This window comes from Prionailurus viverrinus, chromosome E2 (genome assembly GCF_022837055.1).
Source record: "Prionailurus viverrinus isolate Anna chromosome E2, UM_Priviv_1.0, whole genome shotgun sequence".
NCBI lineage: Eukaryota > Metazoa > Chordata > Mammalia > Carnivora > Felidae > Prionailurus > Prionailurus viverrinus.
Window position 1 is genome coordinate 29,010,836 of NC_062575.1, and position 17,704 is coordinate 29,028,539.

Below are 17,704 nucleotides of genomic sequence, written 5' to 3' on the forward strand. Positions count from 1 at the left end.
ATCTTAAGTCTAGACTTGAAAATTAAGCCCTGGTTTTCAGTGTTTGCCAATTTAGGCAGCGTAAACATTGCCCGATTTCTAGCCACACATTTTGGTCACTGAGCACACAATGGGGCAAAGGGACACAGTAATACACCGCTGTATAGCATTTTCATCAATCAGATACAATAGATGTAAACAGTCTCAAGAATATCAAGGATCAGTCCGTTATGGCCAGTGAGTCAAACTGAGCCAAGCTTGTCTTTGAGTGGCCTAAGAATGAGTCTGCATTTGTGAAGGGTTGTTTAAAAAAAAGAAGGGTACACAACAGAGACCCTATGTGGCTTTCATCCTACTCATTAATAAAAATGAAAAAATGAACCTGCATTCATATTGGAACTGTATTTACTCATCAATTGCAAGCTATCGATCGGCTACAGATAAAAGAGTTGAGCAAAAATGAGTGAAAGCATTTTGTGAAAATCAATAGACTATATGGATGGACAAGAGTACGGTAAAGAGTATTGGATATTTTGTTATTTTTTTCTAAATTGTGTGCTATATATTCTTTATATCATTACAATTTATAATAACTTGGGGCACCTGGGTAGCTCAGCCGGTTGAGCATCTGACTTCAGCTCGGCTCAGGTCATGATCTTGTGGTTCCGGAGTTCGAGCCCCATAGCTGGCTTGCTGTTGTCAACCTGTCAGCACAGAGCCCGCTTTGGATCCTCTGTCCCCCTCTCTCTGCCCCTCCCCTACTTATGCTCTCCCCCAAATAAATAAATATAAAAAAATAAATAAAAATAAAATTTATAATAAATGGGTATATTCATGTGTATGAATGCATTTTTTTTTTTCCTGTGGGGAACGGATCATTAAACATTTACCAGCATTTTCCTGAACTCATCGCATTTCTTAATAGGAAGGGTTAATATTCTTAGGACGTCTGCTCTCACTCATTCTCTGCCGTGTGAGGACACAGTGAGAAGGCAGCTGTCTGCAAGCCAGGAAGAGGGCTCATGCTGGCGCTCTGAGCTCAAACTTCTGGCCTCCAGAACCATGAGAAAATAAATTTTTGTCGTTTGAGATAGGGAAAAATCTGCTTTCCCCAAATTGATCTGCAGATTCAATGTAATTCTGAACAGAATCTACAGGAATTTTTCCATGGGACTATAATAAGGTGATTCTAAAATGTACATAGAAGAGGAAAGAGCCAGGGATAGCCAGGATATTTCTGAAGAACACTAGGGACTTGGGAATAGAGGCAGGGGGAGACATCAAGGCTTATTATGAAGTTTTAGAAAGAGGGGGGCGCCTGGCTGGCTCCATCAGAAGAACATGCGAATCTTGATCTCGGGGTTGTGAGTTCAAACCCCATGTTGGGTGTAGAGATTACTTAAAAATAAAATCTTAGTTGAAAAACAGAGCTCAGAAATGGATCCACATATCTATGGGACTTTGGTACTTAACAGAAGTGGCAAGTCAGGTCAGCGGGGAAGAGAAGGAGCATGCAATAAATGGACCCACTTACTCACCAGGAAAAAGATGAAGTTAGATACTTGTCTCACTACTATATACAGAAATCCCATTCCAGATGGATGAAGGACTTCCATTTAAAAACAAAACTTTACAAGATATATTTTAGATATTTTTAGGTATTCAAATATCTTTCAGACTTCACAGTAGCAAAAGATTTCCTAAACGAGCCACAAAAGAACTGATTATATAATAAAATTTGATCATTTTAACTAGAAGTACGAATGTTTGCCCATCAAAAGACTCAGACAAAGGTTGAATTTCAGGGGTGTATAATGAATGTCTATAACATAATAAGAAGGGTACAAACAACCCACGGAAAAATGTGCACAAATGGAAAGTAATGAAGTGATTTAAAAAAAAAAAACAACAACAACAGGAAAGAAAACCCACAATGATAGGGGTATGTCAAAAGGACCCAGGAGACGACTGAAAGAGCTCTCGGGGGCCAGAGCTGGAACAATTTGAGCAACAAAATAAATAAAACGATTCTGGATCCTAACCCAAAGTATAAAATAAATATCTATGAACCCATGCTAATATAAATAAATACTTGAACAAACAAATAAGTAGAAAAGAAACAAATCTCCTGGATGGGATTCCAAATAATTTATGTAGATACTGGCTCTTGAGGAGCTTAACTTCAAGTACAAAGTGACTTCCTTCCAAAGACTATGGTGTGGAGATGGGGGCAAAAAAGAATAACCTTACAGTAGAGGCACCTGAAAAATATTACCTCGGCCAGGTGGTCAAGGTCAACATCAACAGTGATAAGTTATGTTGATAATATTGTACTCTTGAGAAGATATCATGAGGAACTCTGTGGTCCCCACCTACCCCTCTCTAACACCCCTCACGCCCACCCAAACCAATAACCCTAGTCTAGTAATGAGAAAAACAGCAGACAAATTCCATAGAGGGGGCACCCCACAAAACACCTGGTCAGTACTCCTCAAAACTGTCAAGGTCATCAAAAACAAGGAAAGTCTGAGAAACTGTCACAGCCCAGAGTGGCCTAAGGACACTTGATGGTTAGATGCGATACAGTATCTTCCCTGGAACAGAAAAAGGACATCAGGTAAAAATTAAGGAAATTTGAATAAGGTACGGACTTCACTTGTTTTCTTTCTCTTAGTGAGCACAAGATATAGACAGGCATTTTTCAGAAAAAGAAACACATGGCAATAAACATATGAAGAGATGTTCCATACCATCAGCGATCAAGAAAATGCAAATCAAAGTCACAGTGAGATATCATTTTGCACCCATTTCACGGGCAGAAATTTAAAAATCTAATGTTCTAAAAAAGGATGTGCATCCATAGGCTCTATCCGTGGGTCCTTGTGAGTACTTGGCACACAGAGTGAGATGGAGACCAATGTTGGGTTTTGAGCAGAAGACCCCTCTAGCTGCTGGGCTGAGACTTCAAGGGGCCAAGGCAGAGAGACATAGGGAGACCAGGTAGAGACCAGGGTGAGAGCAGATGGCAGCTTGGACCGGCGTGGCTGCAGTGGAGGTGGTGGCCAAGAGGTGGGAGTCTACTTGATTCCATCCTGCCCTCTATCACCCTATGTTGAATTGATCCGTGCACTTGACTCTGCCCACATACCTCCAGTGGACTGAAGACACCTAGAAGGCAAAGGCTGTCTAATTCATCAGTACTAATCAGTCCTTGTCACTGGCCCAGCACGGCAGAAGTACCCAGGAATGAATATGTGAACAGCAGCAGTCACATTGTTTCTTTGCCCCTTAACACTCTACGGCTCCCTTCTACCGGGGAAATGATTGAAGAACAAGGCTCTTTTTCCCATGTCCAAGACTCTTCTTTCACTGTCCCCTCCTCCAAGAGAGGCAAGGGCCCACACTGAGGTAGGCAGACTCTAAGAGGAGTCAGTGGTGTTAAGGGCCCCGCACACATGCCCTCTTTGAGCACTTTCCTTCTGAGGGAGTTTGCCTTGGGGACTTGCCTTGGTTTTTCACCTATACCAGGGACCCGTTACCATGTGGCCCATAGGGATATGAGGAGGCTCATCTGATTTGGTACAAACTATGAATCTCTGCCAGGAAAGTAATTTTCCCAGGCCTGAAGAGTGGCAGGCCCCAAGGGCAGGAAATGCCTACCTGCCCAGAAAAAAACCTCACCCGTGGGTGTGACTGACAGGCCCAGGCAAGAAGGAATGTGGTCCAGGATGGGAGGTGATATCCAGGTCTCTGGACTTGTTCTGCCCTCAGAGTCTTAGGCTCTGGGGGTCCGATGAGGCCAAGATTGGCTCGGTGGGTGGTCCTATGATGCCACAGACTGCTCCTATGATGCCCCCTTGGCCCACCAACATCTTCCCCAGACTCCTTAAGAGAATTAAGCTAAGCATCATTTGCTGGAATGGTAAAAAGTGGGTAGGGGTGAAGAGCACTGTGGGTCCAGGCTTGGAAAGAGGGCAGGAGCCAAGGAAATGCCACAATGTTGGGACAGAGGATCCACAGGCCTGGTCTCAGGGCCCGAAGAATCTGGTCAGGGCATGTGCCTATGAGGAATATCCTCGGAATTCATTCTAGTCCATGTGTGAGTTCCAAAGGGGAACATCTGATTGGTTGAGGCTCGTTGGGGAACAAGGATCTGAACTTCTACCTTTTTTAGTCAGACTCCTGGGTCTCCCCTCCCTCTGAGGCTGGGCACAATGTGGGCCGAGGGGGTTCACCAGAAGGAAGTTAGAGAATGCATCCCAGACAGCCAGACTTGACCAATGTCCATCACAACCCTGAATGTACCCCCCGGAGAGTCCCTTTTCTGGGTGAAGCATTGCCTTCTCTTTCTGAAAGACAATGTGACTCTGTCAAAGTTGGGGTGATCCTAGACCCCTGGATGGCTTGCTGGTAGAGTATGTAGGTTAGCTTTGTTGTGGGTGGGCACAGGAAGTGCCTTGGAGGGAGTAGAGTCCAGAGGTTTATATATGGCAATACCCCTACCCCCAGCAATGGCAATGATGTGTCAGGCAGGCCAGAGTGGCTGGTGACGGGGCTGAGATGCCATCCCCCAGTTTGCTAGGCAATCTCTGGGGACTAGGCCACTGAGTCTTTCACATCACCCAAGCGTCAGTGATGACACCAGCTCTCCAGCCTTGCCTCAGCCTCCTCCCTTGATGCTCAAGAATCGCTGAGTCTGTGCAGGCAAAGGCAGAGGCCAGGAGGGATCTCTGACTCGTGAGAAGTCCCCCACTGCTGGCTGCGAGGCAAAAACCAGCCAACCTTTACAACATACCCCAACCTCCCTATCCTTGCTAGATAGAAGAGTCTGCAGGGGTACCTGGGTGGCTCAGTCTGTTAAGTGTCCCACTCTTGACTTTGACTCAGGTCATGATCTCACGGTTAGTGAGTTGGAGCCCCGCTTCGGGCTCTGTGCTATCAGAGGAAAGAAGGGGCCAGGAAGGATCTGGGTGTGGTGGTGAGATGTGGGGGAAAGTAGGGAGGCAGGCTCTGCTGACTTCACGGCTTTGCCCGGGGGTGGAGGTGGATGTGGGTGGGACTGCAGCCAGCCAGGAGTGGCCTCAGGGATCACTTGGAAAGGGTGGTTCAATGGGTATTGTGATGCCTTAGGTGGGGCCAGGTGAGAGTCCCACAGGGACTTAGGTGTGTGATTCAGTTTTTCCTCCACCCTCCTCCTCTCGGGGCTCTGAGCAAATTTGCTGGGCCACACCTGCAGGCCTTCGGAGAGACCTCCAATGTCCCACCAGGCCTCCTTCCTATCACTGGCCTTCTACCGTCACCCCTGACCCCCTCCCTCCCTCCAGCTCCCTGAGCTGAATTCATCCTTAGATCAGTGAGATTCTTCTAGGGTGCAAGGAAGAGACGCAGCTTTAGTTGATGGAGGCACACTCCATTTGCAAGGTGTGCCGAGTATTTTCCAGATCCACCATCCACCCTCCCCTCTATGAGCCAGGGAGAGGGCGGGAACCTAACGGCATCTGGTTGGGGGAGGGCAGGAGGTCACGGAATGTATTCCCCGGGCTCCCTTGCAAGGTCAGATGCCACCTGAAGGTCACAGCTCTTGTTGGGGCATCCTCTCCTACAGCGACAGCTGCTCTCTGTCCAGTGACAACCCCTCCCTCTGGCTCATCAGGCATAGGCCGGCCAGGGCCTCCATTGCTTGGTCAATTCTCTCACTGCTTCCAACTCCTTGGTAAAAAAAAAAAAAAAAAAAAAAAAGAGGGGCACCTGGGTGGCTCAGTCGGTTAAGCGTCTGACTTCAGCTCAGGTCACGATCTCGCGGTTTGTGAGTTCGAGCCCCACGTTGGGCTCTGTGCTGACAGCACGAGCCTGGAGCCTGTTTCAGATTCTGTGTCTCCCTCTCTCTCTGCCCCTCCCCCACTCACGCTTTGTCTCTCTGTGTCTCTGAAAAATGAATAAACCTTAAAAAAAAAAAAAAAGAAAAAGAAAAAAAGTCCTTTATTAAACTCTCCCATGGCTCACTGGTTTCCTGCCGGGGTCAGTCTGGGGCATCTGCAGGGAATCCAAAGGTGGCCAGATATGCCTCTTCCCTACCCCCAGCCAGCTGGACTTCCTGGGACTTTGGGTCTTGGGCAGGAGGCGGAGAGCTTAGTGGGCACTCTAGAATTCATTTGCAAGAGCTGTGGCCGGTAGCAGTGACGGGGCAGTGAGAAGTGGAGGTGACCGTTATGCCAACAGCAGCGGCCCAGCCAGGCTGCTCCCGGGACACGAACTGCTGCTGACAGCCCCACCCCCACCCCATCCTATGGCTCCTGCCCATTTTCTGGACGTCGTTCTCCACCCTCCCTATCAGTTACACGGTCTCCTATACCCTTTCAACGAATTTCTTTTTTACCTAATTTGGCCAGAGTCCATTTCTGTTGCTGTCGTCGCTTCTCGGCCTTTTGGCTAAGATCAAGTGTATGTTGCTGTCATTCAAGGGGCCCTAACTGCTACGGGGTTTGCTTTCAGAGTTCAGAGGGAAGTGAGGTCACTGGGACTCTTCCGGGCAGATGCTCAGCTTTCCGAGTCTCCGGAAGACTGAGAGGGACAGCAGTGCTCACAGAAAACAAATCTGCAGTTTGGTCTAATCATCCTTGTGGTTACCATTTGGGTGCATTCTTATTGTTCCCATGATGTAGGTCCAGTTACACCAAGAGCTACAGTTACCGTTTGTTCCTGTACCTGCACTTGGAAACTATGCTCCTCAGGGGAGAGGATCTGATTGGTTCATCTAATACGAAGCATCTGCCTCGGTCAGGGATGTCATGCCAGCCTCCCCCCTTTCCCGGAAGAGTTAACCCCCTACTCTTCCAGCCTACTCACCAATTCTCCAATCAGTTCTGGCCAAAGAGTGACCATGCGAATGAACAAATGAATGAATGAATGAATGAATGGTTTTCTCTTGGCCTCCTGGTCAGATTGAATCACACCCTTCTCCAAGGCTTTCATACCTAGAGTCTTCTCTGCCTTCTCCTAAAGGCAGATACGTTCAGACTCTGTGTCACTCTCTGCCCCAGCTCAGGAGCTGTGTCTAGAAATGATAAATAAAAGCTCCCTGAATTCAACAGGGACTTGAATAAACTCTTCCAGTTTTGCAAAGGGATTGGGTCTTATTTACATATTATCTTCCTCTGTGCCCAGCACAGCACAGTGATTTACATGTAGAGGTCCAATAAGTGTTCTTTGAATCCAGGAGAGAGAATTTATGGATCTACCTACTGATTGTCAGATAGGGCGCCTAACCTCACTTTTACTGCCCCCACTTTACAGATGAGAACTATAAGGCACAAACAGGCCCCATAACTTGCCTAAGTAGTAGAGCTGTGGTTCTAGCCAGGCAATCTGGCCCCAGAGCAGCCATGTTTAACTGCCTTACCAGCTAAACAAGGTATTGGCTTCTGGAATTAAATGACCCATTCTGATGCAATCATATTCATTTTTTAAAAAAACTATTGTAAATTAATCTCTCGAGCTGCCACCGTAATGGTCATGCCCCGCCCACCCCTTGGGGAGATGGGGGGGCTCAGGGAGGAATCAAGAAGGCTACTTCACACAGGACTTGAAAAGTAAAACGCTGCAGGCCGATGATTGTGTTTGTCAGGCCGAATGAAAACATTCTGTACCCTTCCACGGAGGGGATTGGCAGCTGTGGCAATAGCACATCACTCTCCTGTCCAAGAGCCACAGGGTCTGTGCCAGGCTCTCACTAGGAAACAGTGACACCAGCCCATCCACACCAGGGTGGTGTCTCTGTAGTATGAGCCCCCCCCCCCGGGGGCTGCCCACCCCTTCTGCCGGATTTGGTCTCTACGAAAACACTTGCCACATCCTGCAGGGCAAGACCTACCTTCCTCTTCCTCCACAGACTGACAGGAACCTGGTACCTCCGTGTTCTCTTGGCCCCCAGGACAGGCAGCCACACGCTGGGGGACTTGGCCTCAAATTCCAACCAGGGTGGAAATATTTCCTGGCAGAGGCTCATTTCATTTCACTAAATGCTCCATGTGACCGCCCCGGTGGGTTACAACCTTAGGTCCTTGTTAAAATCTGGGTTCCCCAGCCCATCTTACACCTAAGAAATCAGAATGGAAGCTGGGAGGAGGAAAGGGGGACCCTGGTGTGGTCCTCTCTTCCCCTGTCCCACCTCCAAGTGGCTCAGAGGGCAGCCAGGTGGGGAGTCTGGCAGATGGAGACACGCGGTCTCCGAAGTGAACTTGGAACACTCCATTCGCACACTTACCCAGCCATGTGGACCTACACATCAGGGCCTTTGCTCAAGCAGTCCCCTCTGACAGGAAGGCAGCTCCCATGGCAGGTCTCCCCACTTGGGCTCACCCAACAGCATGCTCAGTCACAGACATGTATTTTCGATTCAGAACTTCTCTCTCCCAGGCAGTCTGTAAGCTCTATGTGACCTCGACAAGTAGAACCCAATGCCTGTGTATTCACTGGATGCACCATAGGTGGCTATTGAGTGAATACGGGTAGTGACACAGATACAACGAAGGGTGGGGACATTCTGGAAGGCAGTGGAGGCTGTCATAGCTGTCAAACAAGGGCCTCAAAGGAGGTGGACCAGCCAGACTACAGGAAACCCTGCCCTACCCCCACTTCCCATGCCCACCCCCTCAACTTCCCCCAACCCAGGTCCCCTTTAACCCAACTAGAAACAAGTCCCACCTTCCCAACACACTGCTAGACACCTGGAGCCAGAAGAGTCTAGATGATTTATTGTCATTCAAATATCTCACAGAAACAGGAATGTAGCAAACAGGTCATGGTAAAATGAAAAAGTAAAAAAAAAAACTGCAGGTTTGTACATGTTGCTCTATTTACATCTGGAACAGGTGCTCCCCCACATCAGGCACAGCAGCTGCACTTGTCCGATGCCCCTTTGCAGATGCAGCCCTGGGCACACTTGGCACACCCCACGGGGCAGCAGGAGCAGCAGCCTGGGAGAGAAAGGCCCGAGTGGGTCAGAGCCCAAGTGGGTCACCAGGAACCTCCCTTCCCACAGCGGGCCCGGCACAGCTCTGCCCCCAGCCCTGCAGGGCCCTGGGTTGAGGATGGCCTGCTCTGTCCCTAGACAACAGGGTCCTACCCCCTAGCAAGAGGCTGCCTTGCCCCCATCTGATTCCAGGACAGGGCAGAACGCCTGCAGACACAGAGACAGGGCCTCCAGGGACAATGGAGGCTAGTCCTTTGCCCCCCTGAACCACACAGTGACACGAGGGAAGTCCTCAAGGTCAGAGAGGGGGCACCCCCCGCCTACCAGCGCCCAGGAGGGCCAGGGAAGTTCTGGGCTGTCTGCAGAGGAAAGGGCTGCACCAGGTCAGAGACACCACACGGGGTCATCAAATTCATGAACATCAAGTGTCAGGACACTGGAGGGTTCAGAAGGCAGGAGACCTAGGTTCTGGTGCTGGCTGCATCCTTGGCACGATTTGCTGACCTCTCTGCAGGGGCCTCGGCTGCCCTGTTCTAGGATGAGGTGGGGACTCCACCATCTTATCTGCAGGAACTTTCAGTGCCAATTCTGAGTCAGGGGCTGAGGGAAGGGGATGTAGAGAAGCTGGGTCATCTGACCCAGCCCAGCCCCCTTGGGAGAACACCCCACACTCACTCTTCTTGCAGGAGGTGCATCTGCACTCTTTGCACGTGCAGGAGCCGGCGCACGTGCAGGAGCCACCTGCCAGGGAGAGAAAGAGACGCGGTGAGCACAAGTGCGGCCTAGGAGCCACAGTGGGTGGGCAACACACGCCCCCTGCCCCTCCGGGTCGGTGCCCAGCACCAGGAGCTCGCTCCTGACGCAGGGCGGGTAAGGGCAGCCCCACTCCCTGTCTCTGCGGTGCTAGGAAAGGTAGGTCCCCTCCGGCTTTTACTCCACACGGAAGGTCTGGGGCCTTCCAAAGGGCTAAGAGTAGAGCCAGGGCCTGTGGTCTTGAACCCCGAGGAGGCAATGCCCCACCTCCCATCAAGTGCTGGTGGCTCCAAGGCCTGAACAGAGCACTGTGTCCCAGGTCAGCAGCCCTCGACCAACAGGAGGCTTCGACGTGACCGCAGTACCCTCCCCTCTAACACAGGGGGCAGAGAGAGAACGGAAATGCTCTCAGGGGCTTGGCGGGGGAGAAAGCACAGCACGTGCCCACGTGCCCACGACTGGATTCAGCTCAAGTCCAAAACAGTCGCTCTTCTAACCCCAAGAACAGTCTGTCCGGGCCTGGGAAACTGCACCCTAAGACTCAGAGACGGGGGCCCTTACCGGCGGAGCAGGAGCAGTTGGGGTCCATCTGGAGTCGAGGTGACGACGGAAGTCCAAACCAGGGGACACAAGAGGCACACCGCTGATGGCTGGAGGCGTGGTGGAGCCTGGGCGCTGGCGGGCCGACTTTATAGCGGGAGCGGGCGGTCCGGGCGCAAAGGCCCCGCCCCGGCCCTTGCACCCGCCCCGCGGAGAGCGCGCGGCCCGGCGTGTCCTTGGCTGTGCTGTGTGCACCTCGCGGGGCCGGGCGCACGGGTCCAGGAGGGTGGCGGGCTCCGTGCGCACCGCGCGGAGGGGTCGGCACGCGGTGTCCCAGCCTCCCTGCCCGCCCCTTCTCGGTCTCCCCGCGGTTGGCCGCCGCCCCCGTTCCCGTCGGTTCCGGGAACTCTCTGCCTGGGTCCTCGCCGCCTTCCCCACCCCCGGCCCGCTGCAGGTGTCCCCGGGGTCGCTCTTTCCGGGAGCCCGTGTGCAACCCCGGCCTCTCCTTCCAGACCCAGGCTTGGCGGGGGCAAGGGGCAGAGGGTGGGTGTGCAGAGCCACCTGAGAGAGTTGTGTGCAGAGGATGGGGGGTGGACGTGACCTTTGCCTCCCCTGGCATGTCTCTTCTCCGGCCCCACGTCGGGCTTTCGGACCCTTTTATGCGGTACACCGTTTGGCAGGCACAGACCACTGCCTCTGTCCGTTCTCCAGGCGCGAAAGGATATATGGGCGCGATTGTCTGGGCCCTTCTTTGGGTTAAAAGCAGGGCTTGCCACAACCTGCGGATGCACCCCACTCCAGGCGGTGCCCAGTGGGTAAGATGCCCACAACGGAGGGATTCTTTTAGGTGATAGGGAGACCTGACTTTAAATAACAAAATAAGAAAGGTGGTCATTTCCCTTTCAGCATTCCAAGAATTACCTAGTATTTAGTGACTTCCTCCTCCCTTCCCTGCCAGCCATTGCCTGTCTAGGTCCCCTATTGTGGGCCTTAGGGCGTGTTTGTCTTGTACACAGCAACGCCGTGAGCACAGGCCTGTGGCTCCCTTCGTTCTTTCTATCCTCTACCGCGGAAGGGATGTGTGGGCCGTTTGTCCGGGTGCTCCTTCGCCTAAACTTTCTAGGGGCTTTCCTCAGCCCTGCCAATTCACCCCACTCATGATGGAGGTGCCCAAAGCATGGGAAGGGATCTTTGTATGTGATAGGTGAACCCGGCATCAAATAACAAAGTAAGACAAGTGGTTCTGTCCCTCTTTGTGTTCCTGGCAGCTGCATAGCATTTAGTCTGTTCCCATCCTTGTGTCTCATCTTGGCTATTTGAACCCTACCAGTGATCCTTTATGTTTTTAATTCTTTTTTAAGTTTATTTATTTATTTTGAGAGAGCACACGCAAGCACAGGAAGGGCAGAGGGAAGGTTAGAGAGAGAATCCCAATCTACTGTCAGCACGGAGACTGATGTGGGGCTCGAACTCACAGAGAGATTGTGACCTGAACAGAAACCAAGAGTCAGTCCCTTAACCAGCTGAGCCACCCAGGTGCCCCCCTAACAGCAATCATAAAGGGGACATTAGTTACGAGCCAGTTTCCCAAAGGCAAAAGTGCACACAGCACATGGAGTTTAAGGTAGCTAACCCAGGGTCACAGTGCTGGGAGGTGGTACCCTGGATATGGTTCCAGCCACTGCTGGAGGGAAAGAAAGTAAACGATAAAGCCTCCCTTCGGCCCAGAGATATGTCTTTAGCTCCACTCCACTGTGTCAAGCTCAATCTTGGGAGTGACAAAATGAAACAAAAGGAGTGTATATATATATATATATATGTATATGTATATGTAATATATGATATATATGTATATGGAATCACATATATATGTATATATATACACATATATATATGATACATGATTTTATAGCACACTTCTATGTCTGGAAGTAAACTCATTCTCATTTTCAGTAGTGGTAAAAGACTTTGCTTTTCATATAAATGTATTTCAAAAAATATGAATCATTCAAAAGAAAATGTTAAGTAAGATATGGTTGCAGAGGACAGCAGAGATGGCAGGCATCCATCTGTATCTATTGTGAGGACTTGGACTGTCTTGCTCATGGCTTTATATCCCTAGGGCCGACCCTTCTTGTGTGAGAAGAGAGGATAACTCTCTCTGGGCAATTGGCCACATGCTCATTGGGTGGATGGGGACAACACGGGACACACAGCTAAGCCCACCAGGCTGGGCTTATTTGTCTGGAGGTAGAGAAATGTCTCCTATGCTATGAATGCTATTAATAAAATAATAGCTAACATTATGGATTACTCACTGTGTCCAGGCATCATTCTCATTTCTTTACATGTATTAAATAATCTCATTCTAAGAGCCACCGCCCTACTATTTTTCCCCTTTTATAGTGCAGGAGACTGAGCCACAGAGAGGTTTACGTCACACAGCTGTAAGTGACACGAGGGGGCGTTGCACTCATGCAGGCTGACTGCAGCATCATGCCCTCACCCTCATGCCCTCACCCTCCACCCTGCACCATGACTTCGCATGAAAGGTGAGGACAGAGAGGCACAGAGCAGCAGTGGGAGGAGCACTGAGAGGGCAGTCAGATCCTCTGCAGAGCTCTGTGACCTCTTTGGGCTTCAGTTTCCCATCTCTCCAGATAGGGCACAACTAGACTATCTCAAAGGACCCTTCCAGCTCTGAATGATGAGAGGCAGGATTTAGCATCCAGTGACATCATGATCAGCCAGTGGTGGCCAGAGGGTGAGGTCAGCTGTAGTATATAAATTAATAACTCTGACTAGGAGCTGTGTGACCTGGGGCTGGTTGCTTAATTTCTCTGGTGTTGGCACAATCACTTCAGTTCCTGCATGTTCGCTTTTAACTGTTTCCTGTACAGATCAAATGACGTAAAGGATGGGAAAGATTCTTGTGTCTGTCCAAATGCGGTGGCAGCATCCCGTCCCTAGGGGCTTATTGCTGGACATCCACACTCCCCTGGGCCCCAGGTCAGCAAATTTCTAATCTCATCTCTAGCCTCCAGAGTAATACTTCCAAACCAAAGAGTCTTTCTCTGGAGCATGTTGGGAGCTGGAAGTATTCTCTCTCCACAAATGTCAGTGTGAATATTGTAGTGACCATAATGACCACTGTTTGTTAAGCCCTAGCCAGGAGCCAGGACACTATCTCACTCAATTTCTTACATTGAAATGTCATCTCCTTTATACAAATGAAGAAATGAGGGCTTCGTAAGTGTCAACAACTTGCCCAGGTCACATGGCCAAGAAATGGCAAGGTAAGCTGTGAACCAGACTGCCTGACAGCAAAGCCCATGCTCTGGGCACGGGCTGGCTTCATAAATCCCCTTTTCACACCAGGCACCCACAGGCAAGCATGGTCCTGATTCAGGGCCACATGACTCACTTTCTCTTTGATTGAACATCAAGTAGCAATTCCCTCCACAAAGAGCCCCGGGGGACTAACCGTTGGCACTAATTACAAGTCACTCAAGGCCTCTCTCCTGCCTAATAAACACCACAAAGACTTCCAAACTGCAGGACTGGCCATCACCCTGCACAGACAGACATGAAGTACTTCATCTGGAACCAGTTCTTGGATGGCCTCCCTCTTGTGGGGAAATGGGTGGGCAATTGTCTCCAATTCCCTAGTGACTTTGTTGGTTTCAAGTTGCCAAGGGCAGATTTTGTAGGGGCGGATCCCAGCCTGACCTGGGGAGGAACTTCCAAAGACTCAGAGCCAAGTCACAACAGGGAGCTCTCAGGAGTACTGGGTGTCCTGTCAGTGGCACTAGACAAGCTAACACTGACGGATTCCCTGTGTGGGTGTTGGAGACGGTGCTACTCAAGGTGTATGTGGTCCACACACCTTGTGAATTGTTTCTAGTGCTCAGTGCACACCTTTGATGAATACATGTGTCGTTTGCAGTTTTTAAACGTTTTGTTATTTTGTTCCTCAAAACAAGAGGGAAATTTGTTGAATCAAAACATAGGTTTTGTAAATTGTGCCTTTTAAAGTTTTTTCTTAGTAATTTATTTTGCCAAAAATTAAATCTGTGTCAGAAAGTAAAAATTGGGAGGTGCCTAGATGGCTCAGACGGTTAAGCATCTGACTCTTGATTTCAGCTCAGGTTCATGATCTCAGGGTTTGTGGGTTTGAGCCCCACATTGGGCACCTCGCTCTCAGTATGGAGCCTGCTTGGGATTCTCCCTCTCCCTCTCTCTGCCCCTCCTGGCTCATTCTCTCTCTCTCTCTCTCTCCTCTCAAAAATAAAAAATAAAAATTGGTCCTTCAAGTGTGTCAGAAGCAAGCCCTGTAAAGAAAAGTCAAACAAGTGGGGAGGTAGATTCCATCCCCAGAGTACTTTTTTTTTTTTTTTTAAAGATTTTAGTTAAGTAATCTCTACACCCAACGTGAGCCTTGAACCTACAACTCCAAACCCCGAGATCAAGAGTTGCACACTCCTGGGAATGCAAGCTGGTGCAGCCACTCTGGAAAACAGTATGGAGTTTCCTCAAAAAAACTAAAAATAGAACTACCTTACAACCCAGCAATTGCACCACTAGGCATTTATCCAAGGGATACAGTTGTGCTGTTTCGAAGGGACACATGCACCATGTTTATAGCAGCACTGTCCACAATAGCCAAAGTATAGAAAGAGCCCAAATGTCCACAGTGGATGAATGGATAAAGATGTGGTATATATACACAATGGAGTATTACTTCGCGATCAAAAAGAATGAAATCTTGCCATTTGCAGCTACATGGATGGAACTGGAGGGTATTATGCTGAGTGAAATTAGTCAGAGAAAGACAAAAATCATATGACTTCACTCATATGAGGTATTTAAGAGACAAAACAGATGAACATAAGGGAAGGGAAACAAAAATAATATAAAAACAGGGAGGGGGACAAAAGAGAAGAGATTCATAAATATGGAGAACAAACTGAGGGTTACTGGAGGGGTTGTGGGAGGGGGGATGGTCTAAATGGGTAAGAGGAACTAAGGAATCTACTCCTGAAATCATTGTTGCACTATATGCTAACTAATTTGGATGAAAATTTTAAAAAATAAAAAACAAAACAAGAGTTGCACACTCTACCACCTAAGCCAGCCAGGCGACCCTCCTGAGTACTTCTGAAGCCTAACATTGCTGAGGATCAAAGCTCAGCAGGGAATCCTAATTAGATATTGAGAAGTTGTAGACCACAAACACTTCCCACAAGAATTGAGGGGAACTGTATTTGCCCCATACTGTTAGGGCATCTAGATACTTTCATTTTCATCCAAGAAACTGATTCAGAGGTAACCTGACTCCCATAAGGCACAGAGTGTTAGGGGCTAATACTTGGGGGTCCAGGACCCAGGTCTCTGCACTTACGGTCCAATCCTCCACTCCAGCCATGGGGATTATGAGGTCCCTTATATCCAAAGCATGAAAAGAGAGCCAGAATAAATTCAACTTTTATTTTATTCAAGTTTTGTTATAAGTCATGTATTTTATGGAAACAGGGATGTAGCAAACAGGTCATGGTAAAATGAAAAAGTAAAAAAAACTGCAGGTTTGTACATGTTGCTCTATTTACATCTGGAACAGGTGCTCCCCCACATCAGGCACAGCAGCTGCACTTGTCCGATGCCCCTTTGCAGATGCAGCCCTGGGCACACTTGGCACACCCCACGGGGCAGCAGGAGCAGCAGCCTGGGAGAGAAAGGCCCGAGTGGGTCAGAGCCCAAGTGGGTCACCAGGAACCTCCCTTCCCACAGCGGGCCTGGCACAGCTCTGCCCCCAGCCCTGCAGGGCCCTGGGTTGAGGATGGCCTGCTCTGTCCCTAGACAACTGGGTCCTACCCCCTAGCAAGAGGCTGCCTTGCCCCCATCTGATTCCAGGACAGGGCAGAACGCCTGCAGACACAGAGACAGGGCCTCCAGGGACAATGGAGGCTAGTCCTTTGCCCCCCTGAACCACACAGTGACACGAGGGAAGTCCTCAAGGTCAGAGAGGGGGCACCCCCCGCCTACCAGCGCCCAGGAGGGCCAGGGAAGTTCTGGGCTGTCTGCAGAGGAAAGGGCTGCACCAGGTCAGAGACACCACACGGGGTCATCAAATTCATGAACATCAAGTGTCAGGACACTGGAGGGTTCAGAAGGCAGGAGACCTAGGTTCTGGTGCTGGCTGCATCCTTGGCACGATTTGCTGACCTCTCTGCAGGGGCCTCGGCTGCCCTGTTCTAGGATGAGGTGGGGACTCCACCATCTTATCTGCAGGAACTTTCAGTGCCAATTCTGAGTCAGGGGCTGAGGGAAGGGGATGTAGAGAAGCTGGGTCATCTGACCCAGCCCAGCCCCCTTGGGAGAACACCCCACACTCACTCTTCTTGCAGGAGGTGCATCTGCACTCTTTGCACGTGCAGGAGCCGGCGCACGTGCAGGAGCCACCTGCCAGGGAGAGAAAGAGACGCGGTGAGCACAAGTGCGGCCTAGGAGCCACAGTGGGTGGGCAACACACGCCCCCTGCCCCTCCGGGTCGGTGCCCAGCACCAGGAGCTCGCTCCTGACGCAGGGCGGGTAAGGGCAGCCCCACTCCCTGTCTCTGCGGTGCTAGGAAAGGTAGGTCCCCTCCGGCTTTTACTCCACACGGAAGGTCTGGGGCCTTCCAAAGGGCTAAGAGTAGAGCCAGGGCCTGTGGTCTTGAACCCCGAGGAGGCAATGCCCCACCTCCCATCAAGTGCTGGTGGCTCCAAGGCCTGAACAGAGCACTGTGTCCCAGGTCAGCAGCCCTCGACCAACAGGAGGCTTCGACGTGACCGCAGTACCCTCCCCTCTAACACAGGGGGCAGAGAGAGAACGGAAATGCTCTCAGGGGCTTGGCGGGGGAGAAAGCACAGCACGTGCCCACGTGCCCACGACTGGATTCAGCTCAAGTCCAAAACAGTCGCTCTTCTAACCCCAAGAACAGTCTGTCCGGGCCTGGGAAACTGCACCCTAAGACTCAGAGACGGGGGCCCTTACCGGCGGAGCAGGAGCAGTTGGGGTCCATCTGGAGTCGAGGTGACGACGGAAGTCCAAACCAGGGGACACAAGAGGCACACCGCTGATGGCTGGAGGCGTGGTGGAGCCTGGGCGCTGGCGGGCCGACTTTATAGCGGGAGCGGGCGGTCCGGGCGCAAAGGCCCCGCCCCGGCCCTTGCACCCGCCCCGCGGAGAGCGCGCGGCCCGGCGTGCCCTTGGCTGTGCTGTGTGCACCTCGCCGGGCCGGGCGCACGGGTCCAGGAGGGTGGCGGGCTCCGTGCGCACCGCGCGGAGGGGTCGGCACGCGGTGTCCCAGCCTCCCTGCCCGCCCCTTCTCGGTCTCCCCGCGGTTGGCCGCCGCCCCCGTTCCCGTCGGTTCCGGGAACTCTCTGCCTGGGTCCTCGCCGCCTTCCCCACCCCCGGCCCGCT

At 50.9% G+C, this 17,704-nt stretch overlaps 2 protein-coding genes across 3 annotated transcripts; both read right to left on the reverse strand.

Moving 5' to 3' along the window:
- Window positions 1–8,710: 8,710 nt before the first annotated feature.
- On the reverse strand, window positions 8,711–10,416 carry LOC125153652 (metallothionein-2). Its single transcript, XM_047837029.1, has 3 exons — window positions 10,265–10,416; window positions 9,626–9,691; window positions 8,711–8,954 (listed from the first exon to the last, which is right to left on the reverse strand). Exons 1-3 carry the CDS (start codon window positions 10,290–10,292, stop codon window positions 8,863–8,865), a joined length of 186 nt encoding a protein of 61 aa, XP_047692985.1. The 5' UTR covers window positions 10,293–10,416; the 3' UTR covers window positions 8,711–8,862.
- On the reverse strand, window positions 8,711–17,427 carry LOC125153650 (metallothionein-2). 2 transcript variants are annotated; one of them, XR_007147534.1, is made up of 4 exons: window positions 17,276–17,427; window positions 16,637–16,702; window positions 15,821–15,965; window positions 8,711–8,808 (listed from the first exon to the last, which is right to left on the reverse strand). XR_007147534.1 is itself a non-coding variant. In XM_047837028.1 (3 exons), the coding sequence occupies exons 1-3, from the start codon at window positions 17,301–17,303 to the stop codon at window positions 15,874–15,876; spliced, it is 186 nt and encodes a 61-aa protein (XP_047692984.1). In that variant the 5' UTR covers window positions 17,304–17,427; the 3' UTR covers window positions 15,717–15,873. The 2 variants fall into 2 exon arrangements, 1 of the variants encoding a protein (XP_047692984.1); XM_047837028.1 differs by lacking the exon at window positions 8,711–8,808 and having other exon boundaries at window positions 15,717–15,965.
- Window positions 17,428–17,704: the final 277 nt, after the last annotated feature.